The 11,720-nt window shown below is 35.5% G+C and overlaps 1 protein-coding gene across 1 annotated transcript in view; it reads right to left on the reverse strand.

Annotated features, from left to right (window-relative positions):
- The window catches only part of LOC142342750 (chondroitin sulfate proteoglycan 4-like), a 128,610-nt gene extending 120,630 nt beyond the window's left edge, over positions 1 to 7,980 (reverse strand). Inside the window, exon 1 of the mRNA XM_075394286.1 lies at positions 5,282 to 7,980. Within this exon, the coding sequence (XP_075250401.1) occupies positions 5,282 to 5,357 (76 nt within the window). The 5' untranslated portion in view covers positions 5,358 to 7,980. The remainder of the gene's footprint in view (positions 1 to 5,281) is intronic.
- Positions 7,981 to 11,720: the final 3,740 nt, after the last annotated feature.

Consider the following 11,720-nt stretch of genomic DNA (forward strand, 5'->3'; position numbering starts at 1 on the left):
GTCCGAATTCTGCTTCCAACATAGGTATTTGATCTGACCTTTCATTTTTGCCCTGAAGATCAATTATTATTTTGAAAACATTCCTCGAGTCACCCAGACAGTACTCAAATTTTTTGAAATAGTATTTACGCTTGCATTTTTTGCTCTCTTTTTCAACTCGATATCTCAAAAATAGAAACTTTTTCCCCAAACTAAAGTTATTCTGATCTTTGGACCGTTGGCCATGTGCTTTATTTCTTTTTTTGATTAAATTTTTTAGATTGTTAGTTAACCATTTAGGCTTCAGATTTTATTTGTGATAACAAACTTTCATAGGAGCATAACGATCAAAAACCAACTTAACACACTGTTGGAAGGAATTGAAGCATGTATTCATTTCACCCTTTAATTCAATTTCATGCAATTGATGACTCAGTGTAAAACAAAAACATCTCAGACTTCATTCAAAATTTTGTAAACAAGATATCTCGAAAACTTAACGATGGTTTAAAACTTCTATGTTTGGCAACAATTCCAAGGGAAACTGGATAGTGATCTGAAACACTTTCATCTTTGAGAGTTTTATTCTGGCCTTCCACATTTTTGGTAATAAAATAGTCGATACAGGAATCCATAGAAGTTGAAATTCGTGGCGGATCACTATTTAGCAGCTCGAAGCCATTACTATTAACAAAATCAAAATAGGCTGCTGTTAGATTACTTTTCTTGAAAATGTTGATATTGAAGTCACCACAATTGATAACGCTGCAGCCTTTTTTACTTAAATTTTTCAAGGTTTCTTCAAGGCGTGCAAGAAACTCCATTTGCCATGGACAAGGCAGTAGGGAAAATACCCTGATGGAATTACATATTAACCAGTTTTGCTCGATAGGGAGCCACTGTCGTTTACTTGGGAACGTAAGTTGTGTAAATCACAAGAAGCTTAATTTGGTAGGTTATCAATGACATCAGATACCTCCTTTTCATTGGAATCATAGAACCAGATTTAAAAATTAGTTTACTGACCGAAAGTATTGTTATTTAAGGGAATTTGAACACATGAACTGACGAGTTTTTCTCCAACAGAAGAGAAAAAAGAGTTCAATTCTTGCGTTATATCAAATGGGTTCGTTAATTGTCCGAAATCTGTTTCCAACATAGGTATTTGATCTGACCTTTCATTTTTGCCCTGAAGATCAATTATTATTTTAAAAACATTCCTCGAGTCACCCAGACAGTAATCAAATTTTTTGAAATAGTAATTACGCTTGCATTTTTTGCTCTCTTTTTCAACTCGGTATCTCAAAAATAGAAACTTTTTCCCCAAACTAAAGTTATTCTGATCTTTGGACCGTTGGCCATGTGCTTTATTTCTTTTTTTGATTAAATTTTTTAGATTGTTAGTTAACCATTTAGGCTTCAGATTTTATTTGTGATAACAAACTTTCATAGGAGCATAACGATCAAAAACCAACTAAACACACTGTTGGAAGGAATTGAAGCATGTATTCATTTCACCCTTTAATTCAATTTCATGCAATTGATGACTCAGTGTAAAACAAAAACATCTCAGACTTCATTCGAAATTTTGTAAACGAGATATCTCGAAAACTTAACGATGGTTTAAAACTTCTATGTTTGGCAACAATTCCAAGGGAAACTGGATAGTGATCTGAAACACTTTCATCTTTGAGAGTTTTATTCTGGCCTTCCACATTTTTGGTAATAAAATAGTCGATACAGGAATCCATAGAAGTTGAAATTCGTGGCGGATCACTATTTAGCAGCTCGAAGCCATTACTATTAACAAAATCAAAATAGGCTGCTGTTAGATTACTTTTCTTGAAAATGTTGATATTGAAGTCACCACAAATGATAACGCTGCAGCCTTTTTTACTTAAATTTTCCAAGGTTTCTTCAAGTCGTGCAAGAAACTCCATTTGCCATGGACAAGGCAGTAGGGAAAATACCCTGATGGAATTACATATTAACCAGTTTTGCTCGATAGGGAGCCACTGTCGTTTACTTGGGAACGTAAGTTGTGTAAATCACAAGAAGCTTAATTTGGTAGGTTATCAATGACATCAGATACCTCCTTTTCATTGGAATCATAGAACCAGATTTAAAAATTAGTTTACTGACCGAAAGTATTGTTATTTAAGGGAATTTGAACACATGAACTGACGAGTTTTTCTCCAAGAGAAAAAAGAGTTCAATTCTTGCGTTATATCAAATGGGTTCGTTAATTGTCCGAATTCTGTTTCCAACATAGGTATTTGATCTGACCTTTCATTTTTGCTCTGAAGATCAATTATTATTTTGAAAACATTCCTCGAGTCACCCAGACAGTACTCAAATTTTTTGAAATAGTAATTACGCTTGCATTTTTTGCTCTCTTTTTCAACTCGGTATCTCAAAAATAGAAACTTTTTCCCCAAACTAAAGTTATTCTGATCTTTGGACCGTTGGCCATGTGTTTTATTTCTTTTTTTGATTAAATTTTTTAGATTGTTAGTTAACCATTTAGGCTTCAGATTTTATTTGTGATAACAAACTTTCATAGGAGCATAACGATCAAAAACCAACTAAACACACAGTTGGAAGGAATTGAAGCATGTATTCATTTCATCCTTTAATTCAATTTCATGCAATTGATGACTCAGTGTAAAACAAAAACATCTCAGACTTTATTCGAAATTTTGTAAACGAGATATCTCGAAAACTTAACGATGGTTTAAAACTTCTATGTTTGGCAACAATTCCAAGGGAAACTGGATAGTGATCTGAAACACTTTCATCTTTGAGTTTTATTCTGGCCTTCCACATTTTTGGTAATAAAATAGTCGATACAGGAATCCATAGAAGTTGAAATTCGTGGCGGATCACTATTTAGCAGCTCGAAGCCATTACTATTAACAAAATCAAAATAGGCTGCTGTTAGATTACTTTTCTTGAAAATGTTGATATTGAAGTCACCACAAATGATAACGCTGCAGCCTTTTTTACTTAAATTTTCCAAGGTTTCTTCAAGGCGTGCAAGAAACTCCATTTGCCATGGACAAGGCAGTAGGGAAAATACCCTGATGGAATTACATATTAACCAGTTTTGCTCGATAGGGAGCCACTGTCGTTTACTTGGGAACGTAAGTTGTGTAAATCACAAGAAGCTTAATTTGGTAGGTTATCAATGACATCAGATACCTCCTTTTCATTGGAATCATAGAACCAGATTTAAAAATTAGTTTACTGACCGAAAGTATTGGTATTTAAGGGAATTTGAACACATGAACTGACGAGTTTTTCTCCAACAGAAGAGAAAAAAGAGTTGAATTCTTGCGTTATATCAAATGGGTTCGTTAATTGTCCGAATTCTGTTTCCAACATAGGTATTTGATCTGACCTTTCATTTTTGCTCTGAAGATCAATTATTATTTTGAAAACATTCCTCGAGTCACCCAGACAGTTATCAAATTTTTTGAAATAGTAATTACGCTTGCATTTTTTGCTCTCTTTTTCAACTCGGTATCTCAAAAATAGAAACTTTTTCCGCAAACTAAAGTTATTCTGATCTTTGGACCGTTGGCCATGTGCTTTATTTCTTTTGTTGATTAAATTTTTTAGATTGTTAGTTAACCATTTAGGCTTCAGATTTTATTTGTGATAACAAACTTTCATAGGAGCATAACGATCAAAAACCAACTACCATACAACTAACAATCAATGCCTGCGCGGTTTCAAATGATTTTAATAGAGCTAATTTAAGACACTGGGAGACTTCAATTGGAAACCGAAATCAAATCAAGTGCACTTTCTAGCTTACTTTTATTAGTAAAAAGTCACCAATTCAGTTCAACTGCCTTAAACTACGACTGAGAGCTACTTAACAACCAGCAATCACTTCTTTGAGAGCAACCAAATTCAATCAGAAGAGCAAACTTTCAAGCTGAGTTTAGTAATAAACTGCCACCAATTCAGTTAAACTGGTTTAAATTCTGAAAGAGCAATTTAGCACGCACGAATCGAGACGTCAACCATGAAAAAGTCCCTGCAAAGGTGGCCAGGCAAAATTAGCAGTGTCAAAAAATTGAACGATAAAGATCGAAAGGCCCGAAATTAATGCTGCAATCCTCGCTTGAGATCAATCAAATATGCTCATAAAAAGAGTAACCCCGAAAAAAGAGCCACCAGTTTTTTAATCCACTAACATGCGAAGGAAAGAAAAATAATGGATTGTAATGGGCCTAAGAATGATGGGAAAGTACATTTTTTATCGAAATCCATTTAATCGATGGCTTTGAATAACGCAGCAAATCAATTAACAAATCAACAAAAAAGATATAAAAACTGACAACTCGTAAACAACTGTTGATAACTTTTATCCGTGGCCGTATCATCTTAAACTGTAGTAAAATTGCCAAAGATCGATTTTCAGAAGCAAGTAAATTTCAAATATAACTTAGAGTGAAGTTAGAAATATCTTAACAATTATTGAGACAAAAATTAGGATTTTAACAAAAATTTAGTAGGGTAAACATTTTTTTACCTAACTGATCACATCTTTGCAAAATGCACAGTGATAAACAAAACACTTCACAAGATAACAGCAAGTACAATTTTCGAAGCACTTTATCAGCTAACGAAACTATATAAATTGTTAATCAAGTAATTTGACAGTTGCGTTGGCTGACGACTACCGTAAAACAAACCATTATTATACATAAATAGCACTTTCAATCATTGCTAAAAAAAACTATTAGGACGCTTTAAGGACACTGTGTTGTATTGCACTCATAATTCTCTCATTTTTCTAGTACAACTCACAATTTCAAAACAATTGTTACAACGCAATTGATTAATAATAATACCGTAATTTAAAAATTTATCTGAATAGAAATTTTAAAAAGAAGTCTTTTCAGAGTAATAACACGTCCTAGAACAACTCTTCACTATAAAATAACAGTTAAATACCCAAAGTGGCCGTTACTTCGCTTTCTCGTTTAAACCAGAAATAAGGTTCATTCATATTCTTGCTGGCGTGTTTTTAAAATTTTGTAGTATTTTCCAAGACAAAAATGACAATGTCTGCTAAAAATAGGGGAACACATTCAAAATATGTTGAGTAAATCACACAGTGGCAGCTAAAGTGGGCTAATCTTAGCCAGATATAGTCTCATGGCTAGCGAGATACAGAACTCAGGGCTAGAACAAAATAAACAGATACCAATTAGCAATCGAAGGAACAAATACAGTTTGTTAAAAATTTCAGTCGACATTAAAAATAAGCTGGCGCTCATTCGCTTACCTCCTGTGATAGGAGAAGGAAAAGAACAAATCAAAGCAAGAGTAGTAATCTGCAACACTTGCTCAAACCAGGCCATAACTCAACATCTAAAGGGTAAATCACGACTCATAACACAAATCATCAATCATCTACAGAACTGTACCGTAAAATAACAGGTCACAATACAAAGTACAGATTGTAAATGTTAACGTTCAATTCTGCGTAAAACGATAGACATCCAAATTTCCTTTTTAAAGACGTACGTGGGTTATCCAATTTTTTCAAGGTTTACTTTAACGGGCAACTAATTAGGTCATCAGGGCAAATAAATAGCGATGATAAAATGAAACAGGCTTTGAAGTAGAATTGATCTCTTTGTAAAAGTGTGTTCACGTCAAGTGAGAAAGATCGCAAGACACATTTAGGGTTAAATCAAAAAAGGAATACGCGGGCAACTAGGGCTGACGGATGGGGGGTGGATAGGGGGAGGGGCGGGCAGGTTGACGAGGAGTGGTTAGTTTGTAAGTAGAGTGTAATGGTGATGTGAACCGATTCACGTGGTGTAAATGAGGGTTAATTTGGGCACCACTCGAGAATGACAGTGACAGAAGAAACGGCAGAACAGTGATGGTGTAGTTATGGTTATGGTGTCTGAATTCTACTGTAGAGAGAGAGAGAGAAAGACCTACCAGCAGTAGCACTACAGTTAACAGTTAAGAGAGGAAAACACCGGGAGCTTAGCAGAAGAAAGTAACATCAGCCTTAGGAAAGAGGGAGCGAGACAAAGAGAAAGGAATGTATTAATAGTAGAGAAATAAACTGAGCCCATTAGTTCAGAAGCTTGACCATAATAATAAGGAACACGAAATAAATTGAGCAATCCAGAACGAGAGAGAGAGAGAGAGAGAGAGAGAGAGAGAGCCGGGGTGCGAGTATATTTGTGAGCGGAAGGGGCTTGGTCTATAGCCCCAGAACATTTGCAAGAGCTACAGGGGGACCCAGTCAGGAAACGGGTTAAAGCGAAGTCAAATTGAGTGGGCTAAAATTTATAATTGGGCTAACAAGTGATAAATAAGAGGGGCATGGCTTTTAATCAATCTCAGCTAAATACCGTCTGCTATGCTCTGCTCTGCTCTAAAAGAATCAATCCACCTTGTATTCTCTCACAAGCACAACAGAAACCAAAAGAAGAGTAGACTAAGAGGCGAATAAGAGCCCATTTTATACATTTCACGCCCCAAGGCATCAGCCAGCCAAGTAGCTCAGAAGAGAGAAGAGAGAGAAATCATCCTCAAAGACGGGCGGACCCACAGGCACAGATATATAGATATCTATGGCTAATACAGTTTCGCATACCTTAGAAATTTCAGTACAAACACATGGCCTGTAACATTCTGTATTTAAAAATAAAGAATCATGCCCAAAAAAAATACAACAAAGATTCGGCCTTGAAATAGTTCAACGGCTATAATAAACAAATGAAGCAGCTATTTTAAAATAGGAAATCGAATAGCATGTTCCAATAAATGCACGGTGTAAAACAATATGTTGACACCAAATTTCATACGGAAATACTGGAGGAAATAACGCGAGACTCATGCGATGACAATTGTGATAATTTTTATTACTATAACTTATAACTCATCTGGTTCATTTAAGTACAAACTCTACGCTAGTCGAGGTCAACCCACAGTAACTATAAGGTCGAGAAATGCCATTGAGTATAAGGTTCTCCGGAAAGAGTGAGAGCAGATATTTTCCTATAAGACGGTAAGAGCAAGAGGGTAGGAAAAGATAAGGAGGACGAGGAGAGAGAGAGAGAGAGAGAGAGAGAGAGAGAGGACAGTAAAACATTAATAGCAGCTGGGGGACAGGTTTATGAGGAAAGCTACGTGCAGATTTAATGCAACTGAAATGCTCCGATGCTTCCCATCCCCTAACACGCACAATACAATAACACACACTGTCCCCTTTCGACCAACATCGACAAATATTTACCAAGATTCGGAAAAGATTCTGAAATGCCTGACTTCAGTAATGAACTACGTATGCTATTAACAAAAGGTCTAGTAAAAGTTGAAAACAATTTATTTCAATGAGGCTCCAGAAACTGCTATAAACTTAGAAACAAAATTTCGATAAATAGTAGAAAAAAAATTTTAACGGGAAATAATTCTACCAAGTTCCAAAGTTTGAATAGTTTTTGAGATTGCATTTAAAATTAAGATTTGACGTCCAAGTGTGCCGCGTTGAAAAATTTTGGATAAATATTTCAAAAAAGCAGAAAAAATTTGCAAAATTTTTGTAATGAAACTTGAAAAATTTGAAAATTGTTCACGCGGTAAAAAATAATGCGTAAGATGCAGGAAAAATGGATCAGTTCAAGTTAATCCCGCTAAGTTTAGATCAAAAGTGCGGCCGCTTTCACACAATAGTTACAACCAGATCAATAAACCGCCCTTTTACTGCCAATACTACCTACACAATGAGACCAGTTACGGCTGAAAAAGGCGATCCAAAAGTGCTTAAATCTGGTTTTTGTCCCTTTTGCAGAAATATCCGGGTTTAATTCTCAAAATTTAACAGTTTTCCATTCAATGGCAGACAATAAAATCAGGATAAAGCAATGAAGTATTGTTAAGATAGCTTTTTAATAATTCAGTAGAAAATATCAACATGAAAGAGCTATTCATAGTCAGGCAAAAACAACATCCAAAATCGAAGATTAATACAATCAATTGTCCTCCGATATTGTCTCTAAACAACGCCCACCGACTTTCAACTAGTCTGAGCTTTGAAGCCACTGTGAACAAAACGTGAACAACTAACAATCTAGCGCTACAACTGCAAAGTACCCCCAAAAGTTAGGCGTAAATTAGGGAAGGAAATTTAGGAAAATTGTGGTGGCAGTTAGTTAGAAAAGTGAGGGGTGAAAAAAGTCAAGAAAGCGAAGTACGAAAGAGAAAATTAAACAGAGCAGACAGAAAAAGAGATACAAAGACAGAACTGGCGAGAGAGAGAGAGAGAGAGAGAGAGAAGAGAGGGGCCTTGTGTGAATTTGAATGTTTTTGGAAACAAAGGGTTTGGAATTAGAGGAAATTAAGAAAGAATTGAGATGTTATAAAGGGGGGAACAATGCCCCTTTCTCAACAAGTCCCATGAGACGTTACTCTGGCAGAGAAGTTTGGCATCCATCCCTCTGTCACGCAAATAACTGCTCAATCTCAATTAACTAGATTAAAGAGCAGCCACACACAACACACACGACATCATAACACACAACCACCACCACACGTAACAAAGCACAGATGCCCATTTCATGGTCGCACAACTAAATCGACGCACCGCTACGCCTACGCAGTCCTCAAGCAATGCGGGTCATCGGAACCCTCCCTAACCATTTACCCGTTACACGGCATGTGATGCGTATGCCAGCAAAAACTAGGAATTAAACTGTAGTTCGTTCTCCTTAACGCCTTAACTCCTTAAAATAATGATTCATAAGCTCAAAATAACAATCTTGTCCAAGATATGAAACTGAACCTGCTCAATAGATAACTAACTACACTGAGCAGTAACTTCTAGATAACGAACAGTAAAATTCTGTTCAATTTAACATTTGAACCGTTTTTAAACCTATTGGATATAATATTCGAATACTCCTAAGTCTGAAGCATAATAATATCGTAATGATTCTCCACAATAAATCAACAACGAACTCGCTCGAAATATAATTATAGAGAACTAGTTGGCTATGACACCCTTTCGGATTATCGCTTAGAAAGAGACAAAAGAAAGCTCTAAAGAACAGATATTTGAGACCAAAACACCCTTCTGTCCTTTGAACCCCCTCCCCCCTTTCACGCCTGTTTCTGCCGAGTGGTTTTGGCTGTTGCAACTTGAGATGGGCATAATTTATACAATCAATTAAGGCCTGCAACTTCAAAAGGAGAAGAGGCCCTTTAGCGTGTCTATAAAACACTCGAACCAAAACTTCCCTTTCATTCCAACCACCAGTCAAATCAATAAAATCCAATACCATTTCTCCCTCTCTCCCGCTTTTCTCTCTACTCCACTCAACCACGAAAAGTCAAGACTTTAAATGGCATTTATCATTGATTGTCGCTTACTCCTTCTGAAATAAGAAAACCAAAAATCTTAGCTTTTATTAAAGCTGTTAAAAATCAAGAATAGTAATCAAAGTTATTTTTTCGCAAAAAAAACGCGAGATAAAATCACAAATACCGCATCAATTTTTTCTGTTAATTTCTTAGAAAATATCAGGGCAAACAGAGAGCCAATCGAGAAAATTAACTTTTTGTCAAAAAACCGAAAACAAACAGCAACGATAACACAAATTGATTATCGAAATGCCTGGTTGTAACCGAATAAAATAAGGCGCCGCAAATTTTGTAATATTTACTTGCAACAATAGAAAACAAAAACTGTTCAGCAAAAAATTTCAGCAGAATTTGATGTGAAATAATCTGAGAATGCGAGCTGCAAAAAGATCGACCCATCTGATACTATTCCTCTGTTGGTTAGTCAGGCAAGTATTAACACGCAAAGAGGGTTCTCTAAAAGCTGGCAAAATTTGGGGCTGTCAAAATTGGATTTGATTTGCCTCAAGCGTTGCCATCACGTCAAACAAAATTGAAATCAGTCAAAAACAAAGAGCCAAGAAGAACTAAAGTCCCCGTCCAACTTCACTTTAATCCATCGTGCTTGATCACATTAACTAGAAAATTCACAAAGGTAATTTGGGCAATATATAAGTTTTAATCAAAGAAATAAAAATTCGTATCAAATGAATATTTAACCTATAAAGGGGCATTCAACTATGTAGAGCAACAGAGTATAACATTGCTAGACGATAAAAGATGCCTACTTTCTTGGAAGCGTCAATAAATATTCATACATTACTTTAGGGTTTATCTGTGTTAAAAGTTGCAAAAGAATGCAAAAGGAGCATATATGATTATAAAGCATTTTTACTATTTTTCCTTGTCTCAAATGTCGCTACAGATTTCAGGTGTAGAATTTATTCAACTAATCGATAAATAAACCCGAATGTGTTATGCAGGTAAGGCTGGAAAACTGGTTACGAAATGAGAAACATTAAGGCACACTTTTCGAAAAGCTCACTTCAAAGCTCGCTGATAAAAAAATTGGCAGGCTGATAAAAATTGAAACCATTCAAATTTAATTTACGAAGCTCTCACGTCTGCAAAAAGTTGAGAGATTGCTTCAGCATTGAGTCACTTTCAATAAATTTAGAATAATAATTCCAAGAAAAGCAAAATAAACATTGTTTAGTAAATAAAAAGTTGTGTACAACTCAACTTGTTTTAAGCCAAAAATAAGCAAATTAAATCAATAAATATTCTTACTTCCGACAACAGAACAACTACGTATATGCAGTAGCCAGATAGAGCGGCAAATATGTTCAAAGGAGGTCATCCAAGGTCATCGTAAAATTGGGATAAGATATTGACACAAAAATTTCACCATAATGATGCGAAATAGGGCCAGAAAGAGACATAGCCATCACCACAAGAGATAGAGAATAAAGCATACATACAGGATCAAGATTGCCAGTTTAAAACGGTACATAACTATTTCAAGCTCGAAAGTATATTAAATCTCACAGCTTCGATATAGCAAGAGTTAAGGATTAAAAGTACCTGTTTAGTTAAGGACAGAAATAGAGAGTTAAAACAGGGTTACAAATTTTTCATCGCGCAAAGATTACCTATACCATATCGTTTTAAAATATCACATCTTAAAACATTTTACCCTGCTTATAATCGTGTTAGCCTTTCTGATTATGCTAGTTATTGCTCCGACTCAAGAAAGGGGCAAATCAGGTATATGAGGACATACAATTTCTGTTCAACCGCATCGAACAACTCAATAATACCTCCGGAGATAATCGGAGTCGTATTCACCCAATGATGTACCAACAAATTTGTAAGCAACACATTTTTTTGATATTCTTTGGTAAGATGAGGCTTTAAAAATTCTCGGTTCTCTCATTAGTTTTCATTCAATTGATCACATCGTAATGACACCTTTCAGAGCAACTACTTATCGCCTGTTTTCGTATAACAATCAGTTCTACATTCCAACAGCAGAAACCCTTTGGAGGCATAATTTTTATGTTTCATATAACTGTGCTTCTTAGTTTTATCTCGGGTACAAGAAAAAGAATGCATTCAAGGGCTTTGCACAACAAAGATTTTGAAATCTTCAGTAGCCTCAACACAGACTACGGTTATCAAACTATAAAAAAGCTAAATTTTGAGCTGCCATGCAAAATTTTTGAAGTTACAGGCACTTCCACTCCTAGATCTGTAAAACTTCCAAATTGTTACGTGGTCCAACTACAAGTAAAGAAATGACAACTACACGAAACAAAAAACTTGAAACTTTAAGTTTTCAGTCAGAAAAAATTCTTGGG

This window comes from Convolutriloba macropyga, chromosome 7 (genome assembly GCF_964194025.1).
Source record: "Convolutriloba macropyga chromosome 7, txConMacr16.3, whole genome shotgun sequence".
Taxonomy (NCBI): Eukaryota; Metazoa; Xenacoelomorpha; order Acoela; family Convolutidae; genus Convolutriloba; species Convolutriloba macropyga.